At 40.1% G+C, this 17,725-nt stretch overlaps 1 protein-coding gene across 1 annotated transcript in view; it reads left to right on the top strand.

The window, feature by feature from the left end:
* Positions 1-5,317: 5,317 nt before the first annotated feature.
* LOC140996490 (tight junction protein 2-like) overlaps positions 5,318-17,725 on the top strand; it is a 102,373-nt gene continuing 89,965 nt past the window's right edge. The window contains exon 1 of the mRNA XM_073466910.1: positions 5,318-5,535. Coding sequence (XP_073323011.1) covers positions 5,476-5,535 — 60 coding nt within the window. The 5' untranslated portion in view covers positions 5,318-5,475. The remainder of the gene's footprint in view (positions 5,536-17,725) is intronic.

Raw genomic sequence — 17,725 nt, 5'->3', positions numbered from 1 at the left:
AAAGAAGAATCAACTAAATTACAAAGAGACTGGGTTGGTAAAATATTTTACAGTGCCTGTTCATCTAATCAACGGGGCGTTGGTATTCTAATTCGTAAAAATCTTAATATTAATATTCACAATCAGCTCTCGGACAGGTCGGGCAGATGGGTGGCTGTAGATGCAGATCTTTTTGGTATCAGGTGCTCTATTATTAATATTTATGCTCCAAATTCAGATTCTTCTGACTTCTTTATTGATATCTGTAACACAGTGAAAAAAATGAGGAAATCATATGTAAAAATTGGAGTTTTAATCAGGTGGAAAACCCGGAAGTAGACAAGTCAAACACCACAAATATAAGAACAGCAACACAGAAATCACAATTGGCAATTGATGTTCTAGAGGAGGAACTAGGATTAGCTGACATTTGGAGGCACTTACATCCCCAAGACAGGGAGTACACTTTTTACTCAAACCCACATACCTCCTTTCTAGAATCGACTATTTTTTTAATATCTAACCAATTAGTGGGTTTGACTGTTAATGCATCAATTGGTAATATTGCATTGTCGGATCATGCCCCAGTGGAAATAGTGTTACGTTTTGGATCATCAGAAGCTCCTAGACCTAGAAGCCGTTGGAGACTTAACACCTCTCTGCTCCACAATGAAAAATCTTGTAATTTTATAAGGAAAGAAATCCTGGAATATTGGCAATTTAATGAAGGGTCAATTTCTAATCCAGGTCTGGAGTGGGATGCATTTAAAGCCTGTTTGCGGGCCGCTTGATACAACATTCTTCTTATTTGAAAAAACAAGAAAATTGGAGACAGAAATTAAAGACCTTGAGAAAATGCATGCATCCCAACCAAACCCTGTGGTTCTTTCACAATTAAACAAACTCAGGTTTGAGTTGAACTCAATACTGCAGAAAAAAGCAGAATTTGCACTATTCCTGTGTAGGCAGAGGTACTATGAGCAAGGGGAAGCAGCAGGAAGGTTCTTGGCCCAAAGAGTAAAACAACAATATACTCATACATTAATAACCTCTGTAGAGGACGAGAAAGGGAGATTAGTAACAGACACTGTGGAGATTAACGATGTATTTAGGGGATTTTATCAAAACTTGTATACCTCACAATGCACTACAGACCAGGATGACATAGATAATTTGTTGTCCCGGGTACATTTGCCCACCCTGTCCGAGGAAAAACAAAAGGAGATTGGGGGTGATATCACATTAGAGGAGGTCCAACAAGCTATAAAAAGATTAAGCTCTGGGAAGTCACCAGGAGATGATGGCTTCCCTACAGATTTTTATGAAGAGTTCTCTGATATAATAGCACCAAGATTACTTGTATTTCGGGATGCACTGGAGAGGGGTAGGATGCCAGAAAGCATGCAATCTGCTGTAACAACACGTATACGTAAAAAAGGCAAGAACCCACAGCAGTGTGGAAGTTATCGCCCGGTCTCTTTAATAAACATGGATGCCAAAATATTGGCCAAGGTTTTGGCTACAAGGCTGGAGGCACATTTACCCAGTCTTATTCATCCGGACCAAGTGGGTTTTATTAAAGGAAGGTCCCCGGCAGATAATGAACGTAGGTTATTACATTTGATCTGGCAGCATTTGATAGAGTAGAATGGGGGTGTTTGTTCAGGGCGCTACACGGGTTTGGATTAGGCTCCCCTTTTATTAATTGGGTTAAATTGTTGTATTGTAACCCCAGGGCCTCAGTGTTAACAAATGGCAGGTTATCCTCGTGTTTTTCTCTTTATAGGGGCACAAGTAGGAAAAACAGAACATAAACTATTGTTATACGCAGACGACGTATTAATACTGACCACAAATCCGGAAACAGCTGTACCTCATATTTTGGCATCGATTGACTCATTCGCTGATATCTCAGGGTACAAAGTAAATTGGGGAAAATCAGAGGCAATGCCCTTGTCTAGGATGTGTCCACCAGATATTGGAAAAAACTGGCAGTTTAATTGGCTTCCTTCAGGTTTAGTGTATTTCGGCATCAAGCTAACTCCAGGCCTTAAAAACATGATGACAGAAAACCTACTCCCCCTTATATAGAAACTCAAGAGCACTTTACAAAACTGGTCTGGTCTTGTCTCTGGACTTATCTCTGTTGGGAAAATTAACATCCTTAAAATGATAACCATTCCACAGATCAACTATATTACATACATGTTACCTCTAAGTTTCCCTCCGCTATTACTAAAAAGGTTCAATAAGGCTGTAGATACTTTTCTATGGGCAGGCAAAAGATCTCTTTTTAACAGAACAAAGGTATATGCTGCTAAGGAGGATGGAGGTCTGAGTCTACCAAAAGTGGACTGGTACCACTACGCCTTTTCCCTTAGTCAGCTGTCTAAGATGAATTTTTTAGGAGATCAGGTTCCAGGTTGGGTGCCGATTGAGAACCTTTCCCATTACAGGCTTTCATATCACAAACAGGGGGAGAAATCCCATTTAAGAACCCATTGTTGGAGTTTGCGAGGGAGACTTGGAGAGTATCACACCAGGTTGCAGGGCTGAAGCCCTCTTTTACTAAGAGGACATGTCTTTGGCATAATAAGCTATTAAAAGTGGGTAAAAAAATTATCTATTGGAAGACATGGGTGGAGGCTGGAATTGTCTTTATTGGGGATGTTTTTGAGGGCGATGTTTTTATGTCTTTTGAACAGATATTGGCCAAATACAAAATTCCAAAAAAGGACTTTTGGAAATATCTTCAATTAGGAAACTGTATAATGTCTACAAAGAGGAAACTTCCACTTATGTCTCGAACAGCGATACAGGAACTATTTCAAGGTAGCCAGTTGGTTAAGGGCGGTGCATCTAGATTTTACAGTCTTATGAGACGATCTCACCCAACAAACCTTGACGGTCTCAGGAGAGCTTGGGAGGAGGATATTGGAGGGGAAATAGCTATGGAGACATGGGAAGAAATTGTTGGGTCCAAGACATCAAGGGAAGTCCAGACAAGGTTAATTACATATAAGGTTATTAATAGGAGCTATTGGACTCCCTGTAAGATGGCACGATTGAAATTACAGAACTCAGATATATATATACTATATGAATGCCAGATGACATGGAATTTCTGGGAAAATATAATAACATTTCTAAATAATGTACTCAGGACAGAGTTACTACAGAGCCCTGCACTCTGCATATTAAGTATATTAACATCTATCAGCTCAACAGACTCGATGGTGCAGACTGGCCCTTTCCACAGGTTGCAGGATTGTACTAAGACACTGGAAAACAAAAAACATTATCCCATTTAGTGAATGGTTAACAGAGATGACCAAGATAGCCAATTATGAACAGTTGATTTTTAAAGTGAACAACAAACAAGATGTGTTTTGGAAAATTTGGGGGCCCTACATGAACACAGTGCTGAGTGGCTAACTAGGATGAAGGGTCATAATACTGTATGAGGGATTGAGATGGATGGACATTAAAATGCTTACCTGTGTTTACTTTTATTTATTTGTTTTGTATTGTCTTATTTTAGCTTGTTTGTTTTTTTTATTTTTTGTATCTTTGTGGATGTTTGTGTTGTTGTTGTAAATGTTCAAAAGGCAATAAAAAAGTGAATTACAAAAAAAAAAAAAAAAGAAAAAAGTCTGAAAAACAACCATTAACTCTGACTCTTGAGTTTGGGTTTTTACACACCATTTTCACCCAATCTATGAAAGTTGTATGAAACCCAATGCCAATGTATGGTATAGGAAGCTTGGGCATATAAGCTGAGCATCATGGTAGGCTGGGAATTATTTTTAGTGCATGATATAAGGTTTAGTGTTCCCCCGATATTGTTAGCATCTTGTCTCCCATTTGATCTGGTTTGATTAATTTGGTTATACATTTCTGCATCTTATGTGCCAATATATTCAATTCAATATTTTTAAGTGATTACAGAGCAAGCTGATAGGTCTGTATCCTTCACATGAAGTTGGAGCCCTCTTTGTACAAAACAGACGGCTTCTGAAAAGACAACAGAAAGGCTGGGAGGGAGACTGTTATGATAATGATGGACTGAACATGCAGTTAATACTGTAATTGATTGTGATGGATTACATGGGGTTGACTGTTGTTTTCTGATGGCTGCTTTCAGTGTGTGAATATAGACATACAGTATATTTCTGACAGTCCCTGCAAGTAGAGGCTAAAATGTGGTTTTCTCATCCCACTGGCAGCAGCACAACACCTTCATCCTGCAAAATATATCAACTATTGGCCGTGTGGTCATAATTTTTTTCACAAAATTCCTTGGTATTTTTTTGACTCCTTCACTATTCCTCAAGCACCAGACTCAGGTCAAAATTTCCCCCTGACAACACTTTGATACATGACAAGGTCCCTAGATAAGATAAATCATACAGTATATAGTGCTGCAGGGATGACGTATATCTGTAGGCTAAACTAGAAGTAAGAATCTCCCTCGTTCCCTCAACAAAAAGAATATGGTATTTTTCAATTGGATTTTGGATTATTGCAGGAAATAAGCTCTGTGGCAAACGTGAATTTATGATACATACACAGTCATCAAGCCAGCTATGAGGTCTACTGGCGCTCTGTTACTCTATTACAGCCATGGCATCGCATGACCTGGTGCATATGTGGCATTTTATCACAAATATATACAGATTTCTGTTCACCTCTGAACCTTTGCCCCAAATAGACCCATCTGTGGTTGAAATGATCAAATCAGTCAGTTCCACATCAGATCAAAGATTGTAGTGTGCTTCTTTGTGAAGTTACTCACGACTCAAGTTATTTTAGTAGGCCACTTAAGTACTCCAAATAGTTATTTTGATTGCTACCTTTACTTCTACTTGAGTATTACTGTTAAAACAGCTGCTGTATCTGCTGGTGAAGTTCGCAGATTTGCCATTCAAACAGCCGTTTGCATCGAGCGTCCATGTTTTTCCGCGCTGATCCACTGGGACGCTTAAACTGGAAATCGGGGAGAACGACTCGGAAATTCCCACTTCCGACTTGCACTGGAACGCACCATTATGTTCACCAAACACACCGCTGTTATTAGTCCATGAAGGCTACAATGTGTGAATCCATATCTCCACAGCTGTGACGCACTTGTGGCGCTGTTACCAGACTCTCAGTGGAAGTGTTGCTACAGCCAGCGAAATATATAACAAGGTTTCCAATGAAGGAAGCGGGAAATGCGCTTCCCATGATTGTTGTGCTGTCATAGCAGCGGTGTAAGCGCACAGTTGTGCTGGTCGGACGGACCTCCCTCTTTCTGTCTGCTGGCTCCAGTGGGCTGTCCACCCGGAGGAACACCAGCCTGCCTGCCAGCGACGAGGGCGGAGCTGGTCTGGCTGTCACAAAGATATGTTTCAGTACAGAAACTAGGCACTTTGCTAACCACTGGCTAAAGCTACACGGCGTTGGGTTTAACCGCGACGACAAAGCGCCTGTTCAGTCGACTCGAGGAGAAGCAGGATGCCGGTGAAAGGCGGCGGAAGACTGGCCTCTTACCCGAGCAAGAGCGAAAATGTCGGAGTAAGTGACACTTTAAGTGTGTGACGTTACGTTGGGTAACATTTAGTAACTTCGTCATAACGCGAACTAAGTTTGTTCTATGATTTTGTGGTCAGTTTTAGGAGTGAAGCTACATATGCGTCATTTTAAATCTGCCCTGTTCAGGCTGTGAGGTGCATGTTGGACAGCCAATAGTCAGGTTATCAGTACACCTGTTGTGTTCAGGACAGCCAATAGAAAACCTGTGTCGTAGTATTCACCCTGCCGGTGCGTCCAGTAGTTTATCAGCCTGACCTGTAACCTGAGGAAACTGCTAGAAGTTTCATTTACACTCAGTAGAGTCAGGTGGACTCTGTGGTGAAATGAATCCTGTCCAGACTGACATCTTTGGTTTAATGGGGCTGTTCTCTGGAGATCAGGGAGAACAAGTGTGTGTGTGATTGTAAGTGTCTATACTGTAAAACTGCCTTTGGGAAAGGCACCCAAACTTATTCAGTGACCACCTGTGGAACTTAAATGTGTGTAAAATTATTGTGTTACTGTGTTTCTGAAGACAGATGGCTTAATCATCAGCCAGTCAGGTCAGAGAATAAATATTTTTCCCTGTCACGGTTCCTTTAAATCTCTCTACTGTACGTACAGGACTCTTTAGCACAGTAAAGTTTGCCTTCTCACCAGTGCCATGAATTTCAGATGTATAGTTACGATGATTATTATGAAAATGCTTTGTTTTTTAATGAATGGGGCAATTAGATTATTGTACACACAATAGTGTTCTATAGTTGAAATGATGTCTCATGTTGCTGTGACCGCTGTAGAGAGATGATCATACAACAGCTCTGCTGGTAGGTCAAGGTTGACTCTTCCTGTGTGTGTGTGTGTGTGTGTGTGTGTGTGTTTACTGTACACCCACCTAAGGCTCCTTCTGGTCTAGCTCATTGGATGCAGATAGATAGGGGCTGTTCAGATTGATGATCATCCCTTATGATCACCTTTAATGAGACTGGGGGCTGTTTATGTAAGTGTGTGTGGTACTAGAGTCTGTGATCAGTAATCATGGTTCCCTCAACCAATCACTAATTTGTCCTGAATTCAGCCTTCTTATCATCATATCATTCAATATGTAGACTATGTCTTTTTTTGATTGTAAGACCCTGTGAGATGGAGATGGAAGTTAGGGAGATGTCACTTGGTGTGTAAGTGCTGAAAGCTGTTGAATTATCAATTGTAGTGTGTGGTCTGACATAGTTGAGAGGTGTATACTTTAAGCAGTGAGGTGTCCATTGCTTTTTTGCACTGGCAGCATCAGAAATGTCAGCTGAAGTGTAAGAGGTAAAAAAGTAACTGAACTGTCAATTGAAAAGAGAAAGAATGAAAGCAGTTGTAGTGTCAGGTGTCATGTAACGAGGGGTGGGCAATCAGGCCAAACACTAATATTGTGTTTATTTAATCACAATCTTTTTTTCTCAATTTTGAAGCACCCTGTTGACTACAGCCAGACTTGAGATAGCCTATGAACTTTGACTTTGAACTCCATTTGCTCCATTAAAACACAAAGATAAATATTTTTTAAGCTCCCCATCCGGGATGCTGCTAGCTAGAACTCAGTTTGCATTGTTTACAATACGTCATCCAAGGAAGAGCTACTTTAAGTAAAATGTGCAGTCAGCATGGCCATCTAGTTGACTACATCACTCTATTAGTATGTTCATGTTGCATGGATCTTCTAGTCATTGAGGTTATGTGAAGTTTGGAAACAGAAGTAAAAGAACATTAAATACCATATTCTCTATGATTTGCCTGAAAAATAGATTGTGGACGACTTCAAGATCGATCACGATCCAAATCGTCAGATTGGCAACCCCTACATGTAACAGGTGAAAGCAGTCTAAGTGTCATGTAATTGTAAGTAAAAGTGAAAACTTGAAGTGTACATACGAGAATGAGTTGAAGTGGGAGGTCCTAAAACGGTTGAGCTGTCATTTAAACTGTAAGACATAAAAGCAGTCTGTGTCATGGCTGAGCTTCCTGGAATATAGTAAGTGTTTAGATTTGTTTCTATTGTTGTCTCAGCAAGTAAAGAAAAGGTTTGTTTTTATGTTCTTTTTGAATGAATGAATGAGTTATGAGTTTCTGTCTGAAACTTTACTGAACACAAATCATCTGCATTTCTTAATAAGTTGAGTGAGCCATGTCTTTTCTAATCAGTACACATTGTTCATTCATACAAACAAACCAAATGTGGCACAGCACCTTATGTTATTATAGAACATGAAATCACAGCTGACTCTCCTTTTGAAAAGAGGAAAGTTGTACAGCTCACTGGAAGACATCATCACCTTCCCTTAAATCAATGGTACTGAAGGATCCTGAGTGTCATCAGGTTTCTGTCAATACTCTGATATTTCACTGGGGTCTCTTCATCAACCTCATACTGATTTCTTACAATAGCAGAGGACCCAGTTCAGCCTTAGTTACGTATTCACACTAACCCAGCTGCTGACAGTGAACAGGGAGAGCATTCACTCACTGGCCCATATTGTATATTAAAATAGCTGGTACAGTCCAGCACTGATGTAACACTCTATTACTGTATTAGACCTTGATTTGTCAAGTATTTACTATGCTGGATTAGCAAAAAAACACATTCCTGTCTGGTAATTGTGTCCTTGAACTTAATATATCTATTAATAAGTATAAGTAATAAGTGCACTCATTATTGTATCTTATTATTGTATCACAATATGCTGTATACATTGACATTGTTATGACATACAGTATAAGAAGAGGAAAATATCCATATTGTCCACTGCTTTAAAAGTCATACATTTATCAGGCATTGAAAGTCTTACCTAAGAAGCTATGAAGTTGCATTATAGACGGATTAGGGTCCAGAGTTTTTGTAGCCTGACCCATAGCCATTTTCTGTTATGTCTGTAGAAAGTCTCACATCACGAGAGCAATCAATGCATAAAATGCTCTGACAGAGGAATAAAAAATGGTGCCTGTGGCTGTCACCTCTAAAAAGCCCATCCAAGTGTTTGTTGGTGAAGGTTCTCAGTCATCAGGTCATGGTAATTCTAAGTGCTGTATCGTAGGCAACTGGACGTGTTTCAGTTTCTTGAAGACGTTTCACCTCTCATCCAAAAGGCTTCTTCAGTTCTAACTAACTGGAGGGGACTTGCAGGCTTTAAAGCCTGTGTGGGAGTGTCCTTAGAGAGTTGTTAAGGTCACATGTGAACTCTGAGTTTCAGAGACAACTAAACAGATCTTTCACCTATCAAATAAAAGATCAATGTCCCACACTTCAACCCACAAAGCAACGTTACAAGACCAAACTATAGTAGTGTGGTAGCAGGTAGTGTCTTTTACAACTTCTATGAGGAAAAAATGCAGAATTTATGTGTGGAAAAGTCCCTGTCCTCATGTCTGTCTTGCTAACTCGTCACACTTCCACTCGAAAAACACTGTCTCTCCTCAACAGTGAGAACCAGGCGGCTCCTGCAGTTGACTGGTGATGATTATGTGATGTGATTTTGAGCAAAAAAACTTGCTCACAAAGTTTTTGTCACCTTCCACTATTGTGTTGTAGTAGTTACCATCTCTGGCAACTTATATAGAAAAAAATCTCCAGATTTAATGAGGAAAAGTCACCGCGACGGTCAGCTCTTCCTACCGATTCCTCAGTGAACTTCCCCCTGGAAAACAGCATTCCTATCCACGAGTGAGAGCCAAACAGGGTCCACTATTGACTGATGGTGATTATGTGATGTAATTTGGAGCAACCTCTCTTTGTCACTTTCCATGATGCATGGTGGGTCAGGATCTCAATCACAACACATGACAAAAGCATCCATATGATATAAACAGTCCACAGATAGTTTTTCTAGATTTACAAGTGGAAATGCATTTAAAAAACCCAAGAATCTCAACTTTATGATGTGTACCGTCACACCTGGTTCTGCAACCCCAGCATGCTGTATGAAATGAAACACTGGAGCAGCTTTATGCCGGCGCGGCGTGGTTCAGTGTGAACATACAAAGGCGCCGTAAAGGCGAGCCTTCGTTGCATAATTTCAATAATTTCAACTTTTATACCTCCAATTTCTATTTCATAATTGTGACTTTCTATCTCATAATTTTGGCTATTTTATCAAAAGATTTTGACTTTTTTTAATCTCAAAATTTCTACCTTTTATCTCATGATTATGGCTTTTTCTCATAATTATGACCTACCATCAGAATTTTTTTTCAGCAAGCTTAGTTTTCATATCCTTTTTTTTAACTGGTGGAAATGGACTTTCATATTTATCACCGTGAACCACATGCAAAGCCTGGCACCAGACATTTTTGTAATAGGTGATAACAGACAGGAACACGTGCTCCTAAGCACTTTTAAAACATTTTGAAAGTGCATTTCCAAGCTTTTCGAGCACCTTAAAGCTGTGGAAAATTACATATTATATACAGACAAAATGATTACTGGACTTCGATCACATTCAATCAGATGTTATTGGGCTGTAAACCACCTAAATTATCTTTGAGACAATTTTAAGAAAAAACTAAGTTTCATGTTTCTAAATGTGTCACCTGTGTATACATAGACTTGACATCCTAAATAACTGAACCTGTATCAAATAATTACTCAAATAAAAGATTTATTATACAAGTAATGAAGTTGCTAGCAGCAGTTAAACATGCAGTTTGACTTCAACTTTATCCAAAATGTTTTCTGCCCCTGTACTGGGGTCTTTGTGCCGTGAAACCACTACTCCACTACCTGGTCACTGCCACTGTTACTTTTATCTCTGAAAGGAGTTGGGTAAAATGATGTGAAGTGTCTGTAACTCCAAACTCAACGTAGCATTACCTCCAAACTGTACTCAGCTGAAGTACTTAAGTATATGTATGTAGTGTAAAATTGTTGTGTTGTCATATTAACTGCAGTTCACTGTTAAATGCTTCATGTTCCTCTAAACAGAAACGAAAAAAAAGAGTTTAATGTTAGCTCTGCTGTAAGCTATTATCTCCATTGGCTGTTAATCTGAGCTAACAGCTAACAAAGCTACCTAGCACTCCTCCTGATGTTTTCAGTACAGCTTTTCAGTGTCCTCTTGGTTTAATCAGCGCAACATATTCACAAGGTCCTGCCAGCAAGCCGTCAATTCATTTGTTCACCTCCTATCTTCAATATTTTTTAACTGGGCACCCTAGTGTGCTTCATGATTGAGTATTCGGACTTAAATTGAGACATAATTAAAATATACATTTTTTTTTACATAGACTTTTTTATTGAAGTTTTCTTAATATAACAAATGTGCAGTGCATAATAGCCATTACAGAGACATGAAATGAGTATGGGTATATATTAAGGGTGTCACGATTTCGATTTAAAATCGAAATCGATCGAAATTAATTCACAATCTCGAACTTCAAATTAAAAAATAGAATCGTCGATGCTGCCACGCCCCCATGTCACGTCCGGTCGGCTTGCCAAGGAGAGTGCTGAGTGCTGCAAGTCAACCTCCTCTAACTTAGCTACTAGCTAAGCCAGTAGCTATTAGCTACAGCCAGTCAAACGATAGCATGGTGTAGGGATGTAACGGTATGAAAATTTCACACCACGGTAATAGTGACCAAAATTATCACGGTTATCGGTATCCCGCGGTATTTTTAAAATGTCTTCAAAATGCTGAAAAAACACTGATACACTGATAAATTGAAATAATTTCACCAAGATTTATATTTGAATAGATTTATTATATATTAAAAGGGTTAAGGTATAAGCAGCCTGTTTTTGAAACGTGTCCTGTAATGTCTGCGTTACAGAGGTAGAATGAGATGTACTGGCAGTAGCACTCGATTGGCCAGCAGACCCTCTCTGTGAAAAAAATGAATAGAAAATGTCATTATTAATTATTACTGTCATTGTTACTTAATACTAAGGGTGCAACCAACAGATCACAAAACTCACAATCTAGATCATATCACTTTTGTGAGAAACAGGTTGGATAATCTTTTAGATCAAAACAAAAAGGATTATTGTTAAATAATTATGAACGCTCTATTTTGGCTCTTATCTCTATCTAGACACTTGTTATATTCACCATTTTATATTATTCTTTATATATAGTCTATTCTACAAATAATCCACAAGTATTATATATTTCTGATATTACTTATATATATATTGGCTGTCTGTCTCTCTGTCTGCTTGCTCGTCTGTTGTCAATGGACTCGGTCAATCTGATTGGTCAAATGGCTGCTGAGCCACAGGTAGATGCTGCTCCGGTGAACGGAGCTGAGATGAAAGTCAGTCATATCAGTCAGTTTGCATTCACTAACTCAGTCCACCCAGTACGTGTTTGTCTCAAATCCTCCTCACTGCAGCTCTGCATCAATATTTGGGGAATTATTAGGTCGACTTTAAAAAGTGAAATCTACAGTTAATAAGCGGTTCAGATAACGTGCCAAATCACGGATCAACTTCGTTCAGTTATACCACTATCTGGTCAGTTTACATTAGTGACAACAGCAAATTAAACAGAGAAAACTCGACATACACACACATCATGCACCCCAGCTTAAGGTTAATTTACCTTGCATTCGCTAAGAGAGCTAACAGTTGAGGATGATGGTCGTGCAAATGAGTAAGTAAATTGGATATGTTGCTGCCCCTCGCAACAACTTTCTTCTTGCAGCTTCTGCAGATATGGCTGCCATCCTCGACCAGCTGTCCCTGAGCATTCTTATAATAACCAAAATACGCCCAGACTTCAGATTTGGTTCTCTTTGAAGGCGGAAAAATGCCTTGAGGGCCGCTACTATCACGTTCTCCCTCCGCCATGTCTTCTTCACTACATAACAAGCGCACATTGCACGCTGCGCCTGCGTAGGGAGACTTGGATTTAGTATCTCGCGAGCTTTCCACACCGTGGTTATCGACCGCGGCGGTTACCATGGTAATTAAAACTTAAACGGTAACCTTCACCGTAGGGAATTTTACCATGGTTTACCTTGACACCGGTAACCGTTACATCCCTGGCATGGTGTTACACCATTCATGTTCGGCTCCCGAACTGTGGTCGGGAAGCACAGGGGAGATGATGATTTTCCTAATTTTCTCCAGTTTTAGGCAGGACATGATGTCTTCCAGCCATTGTGTATGAGTGGGAGTGGGTATCCTTCCACGTGAGCAGAATTACTCGTCGAGCCAGAAGGGAGGCAAAAGATAAAGTACATTGCTTTGCTATAGTTAACTTTTCCTCCCCTTCCATGACCCCAAACAGAGCAGTCAATGGGTTTGGTTCTAATTTAATGTTTAACACCCAAGAAAGTGTATGAAAAACTTCCCTCCAATATTTGTTAAGGTACATACCAGTACATATGAATGAGAGACGCTTCCACATGTCTGCATTTGACACAGTATGGACTAATATCCGGGTATATGGAGGACAATTTTGCTTTTGAAATATGAGCCCTGTGTACCACTTTGAACTGAATCAAACAGTGACGTGCACAGAGGGAGGTTGAATTAACCAATTTGAGTATGATAACCCAAGTATCCTCTGATAAAGAGAGACCCAAGTCCTCCTCCCATGCTGTTTAAAGCTTATCTGTGAGGGCACTCCTAAGATCCAACAGCTTGCCATAAAGAACCGAAATTAGCCTCTTTTTAAGTGGATCTATAGAAAGGACAGTGTTAACAATGGTCAAGTCTGTTGCTGTTATAGATCTGGATGTCTGGGAAAGAACAAAATGCCTTGCCTGAAGATAGCTGAAAAAATTTGACTTAGGGAGGCTGAATTTTCTACTCAACTGCTCAAATGATGCCAAACTGTTGTTTCGAACAAATCTTTAAAACGTACCTTTCCTGTGCCATTCTTGAAAGGCAGAATCCTGACAGGATGGTTTGAAAAGGTAGTTTGATGCAATGGGGCTTAGGAGAGAAAAGCTATGAAAACCAAAATACTTCCTAAATTGGGCCCAGATTTTTAGAGAATGTTTTACCACTGGGTTTCTGATTTATTTAAGTGAGGGAAGTGGGAGTGAGGATCCAAGAAGTCGAGAAGTGGAAAAAAAGATCCAGGGATAAAGAGTGGTAAGGCCTGGAAAAGGTACAGAAATTTAGATGGTAATTTTGACTGAGTTGATGCGACCCGCAAGAGACATCGACAGGGGCGACCACTGTGTTAGGATTTGTTTAGTTTGATTTAACAATGTGATAAGATTCTCTTGGAAAAGATCTTTGTGCTTCCTTGTCACGGATATGCCAAAATAGGAAAATTTGTTGTTCTCAATTTTAAAAGGCAAACTGGTAAGGTCTAAGGCACGTGCTTCGTTGTTGATGGGGAAGAGCTCAGTTTTATTGAGATTTAGTTTATAGCCTGAAAGTTTACCGAACTGACTAAGCAGCGACAGAACAGGGGGTAATGAGGCCGTTGGATAAGAGATGAAAAGCAACAGGTCGTCAGTGTAAAGTGAGACTTTATGCTCAATGTCACCTCTCCAGATACCAGATATATCCTTGCAAGAGCAGAGTGCTGTGGCAAGCGGTTCAATAGCCATGTCGAAAAGCATGGGACTGAGGGGGCACCCCTGACGTGTTCCACAATGTAAATTAAAAAAATAAATAAAGTTTTAAGTGCAAGAATGCAAATATTTTCATGGGATATCCTGATGTGTGGCTTTAGAGTGTGTGTTTATTGCAGTTGTGTTTGAACAGTAATCCCTGAAGTGATGGTAGATGTACTCAGGGCTGTGGACCAGATTTGGGTATGAACACCCACCACCTCCCTCTGCCCACCCCACACTGTTGTGCAGTTCTATAATTAGATTGCTCACATTTGGGATAATTATATAAGATTGCAGCTGTTTCTGGCTGAAGAATCAGCTCTTCTTGTTCTCACATTGATGTTTAAGACTTGGTTGTGTATACAGCAAGGAGTCCACTGGCTCTGAACAAGGCTTCACATGTCTTATTATCTCTATTTTAGCTAAAGAATATTTTACATCTAAGAGAGTTTGGGATCAGGTTTTCATAAATTGCCCAAATTCCTTCCTTTGTAGACTATTTCACCATATCACTTAATACAATATGACGATATGAAAACTGTCTACATCAACTGATTGACTGCAAAGACGTTCTACTGAAAACTATTATAAACAGTTTCTGTTGATAGTCTGGAGATAAAATCCTTCAGTGTGTTGTGTAGTGAGGTCTGCTAATCTCATCACTGCCATTTGTTCTCACTCTAGTTATTTCAAGCACGGTTGGCTTTGCGTGTGAAATCGGGACAGTCAACATTAGAAGTGTGCACGGGAGAATTAATGGTGTGCAAACACGATCAGACAAGAGATGGGCTGTGAATGTTATGTTATAAGCAAGTACTTCCAGGTTTCAGTGCAGAGCTTGGCTGACCTCTCACTCTCTCTTACTTCTGCATAAAATGAACAATGCCTATATTTTCGCTGGATTTTAGGAGCTCTAACCATCACCTCCCTCTTGTGTGTTGATCAGAGCAAGGCCATAACTTTAAATAGAGAGTCTGGCTGCACTTTCCTGAGCAGCTAACAAGCTTTAGAGGCCAAATGTTTACAGATTGAATTTTGCATGAACCCAGTAGCTTTCATTCTGATGTAGTCTGTACCATCCTAGTTAGTTGTTGTAGAGAACAGAAAATGTACTCCTCAGCCAATGAGGTTATGTTTTCAGTTCTTTTTCTTTGTTGATTTGTTTGTCTGTAAGGAATTCAAATCATGGGGCAAATACACAAATTATTTCTCACTTTTGTTAACTGATTGGAAGATAGGGCATTTGGCCTTGCAAGAGCAAATGCCATGCCTTACCTAAGTCAAAGTTTATTATAGCCTAATTTTGCAAAGCATGCCTTAAAGGGCTGAACATAAAAATGCAAATAAACAACATTAGCAAAACGCACAAAAACATATAAAAAGGCATTGAAAAATAGAACAATTGTAGCAATGACTTTTTCGCAAACTAAAGTGTGACTATGGACAGGTGGACCCACAGTGCCCCTCATTGGAGAGGGGGTTGTAGCCGATTCAGTGGTCTGTCCAGGGACCATGGTCTCTGGCACGGACCAGTGGTTACTGGCAGTAGGGGCGCTAGAGACACTGGTCGCGACCAGCTCATCAGTGGTCGCGACCAGTTGCTCTGTGGCACGGACCAGTGGTCACAACCACTAGGGTTGCTAAAGATACTGGTCCTGACCAGCTCCTCAGTGATCTGCCCTGTGGTCCCTGTGGTCTGTGAAGCGGCTTTAGGATTTTCTCCCCTTTCCGGTCGTTTTGGCAGCACTGTTAGCTGGATAAATGTCAGAGATTGTAAACTTTTGTCTATAAAATACACTATATCAGAATTATTATGATTAATATTGTTATTATTTGGTTATGAAGATCCGTGTGGTCAGGACCAGCTGGTCTCTGGCACGGACCAGTAGTCACAACCACTAGGTTGTGTACAATCCATTTACTTCATTATACTCTTACTCACATCCAAATGTTAATTGTTTGCAATTAAGTCCAGCAGGAAAAATGTTTGAACTTTACGCTTCATGAGAGTAAGTGACGATATTGATAGTGAAATTTGCAGATGATGCAGATTTGCACCATTGACTATATGAAATAGTGGACAGAGCCACTCTGAGTTATCCATTGGTTTCTGAAGAGCCAGAATAAAGCTCGAAGTGGCTGGTACCAGCTGTCGCCATGTTGGCAGCGCCTGACTCTGCCTAAGTCCCAGCTAATCAAAAATGGACAAAGAGGTAGATCATGGGTGGAGCTGATTTTGACCGTGGGTGTATTTGCCCCAAACTGACCAAATACATAACTGTATATGAGCTGCAAGATAACAAGCAACAACTGCCACACTCACCAGATACTCTTCTTTCTGTTATCGTGTAGTGTCTTTTCCTTTTCCCCTCTCCTCTGTACAGTCATTAAATAGCTTAAGTAATGTTTAGTTAGGTATACATGTATACATTTCCCCTCTATTAAGCAGTCAATTAAGAGTTACTGAGTATTACTACAGTGTATTTCAGCACCTCCATGGCTCATTATGGCAGGATTGATTATGGTAGAGTGAAGATAAATCCATTTTATAATTCCAAAGGATTAAAAAACAAATTCTGTACTCTCCTCAACTCCAGGTCTTTTCCTCCAGATTCTGGAGTAGTTTATGGAATCTTGAAGCTCTGGGCTCTGGCTGTCTCCTCCAGAGCTCGCTGGCTCTATCAGCTGTCTGCTAGTTAACATGAACTCTTATAGCGATTGACTTCTGGTGCCAGCTTCAAGTTACATTCGAGGAACTGCAGTTTTTGCAGGACAGAAACGTTAGCGTAGCATTGCCAAGAAAACAAAAGCAACATGTCCGACAACACTGACAAGATTTACAATGCATCGTCAAATCTAAAATCAAAAGTCCGGGAGAGATTTGCGATTTTATAAGAAGGATGGAAAGTTGGACAAAAAGCAGGCCGGTTGGAAGCTCTGTAGAACAGCATTTAAGTACAGATGAAGATCCAGACCTCTTTTTCTCTCTGTTTGAACGGGTGGCAGACTCTCGGGAGTGGTCTGACGATGAGCGCACCTTATTGTTGCAATGTGTACTAACAGGTAAGGCACTGGAGGCATATGCTTCTTTGACTGTGACTGAGAGTAAAATATATAAGAACGTAAAAACTGCAGTGTTGCAGGCATACGAGTTGGTTCCCGAAGTCTATCGACAGTGCTTTAGAAACTTGAGGAAGAGTGAAGACCAGACTCGTACTGAATTTGTGCGGGTTTTGGTTGTTCAGTTCAGTCGATGGTGTATGGTGACTGAAGTTATAACTTTTGAGGAATTGTGTGAGTTGATAGCACTTGAACAATTTAAAAACTGTGTTCCAGGTAATATTGCAACTTACATAAATGAACGAAAAGTGAAGACTCCCCAAGCTGCTGCAGTGTTGGCCGATGAATATATTCTCACACATAAAAACACATTTGGAAACTGTTGTTAAGCTGCAGCATAGATTTTCTGAATGGGCAGGTGAAACTCTTGGGGCACATAGTGAATCCATTTCCTCCAGACCTGAATACAGTGCTTGGAAGAAGAGGGATTCTAGTCAGACATGTAATTACTGCCAGCAGCCAGGGCACTGGAAAAATGAGTGTCTGCTCTTAAAACAAAAGCTAGGTTCTTAGGTAG

Source organism: Pagrus major, chromosome 5 (genome assembly GCF_040436345.1).
Source record: "Pagrus major chromosome 5, Pma_NU_1.0".
Classification (NCBI taxonomy): Eukaryota; Metazoa; Chordata; class Actinopteri; order Spariformes; family Sparidae; genus Pagrus; species Pagrus major.
The sequence above is the reverse complement of the archived record's forward strand: the minus strand, read 5'-3'. Positions and strand labels throughout refer to the sequence as shown.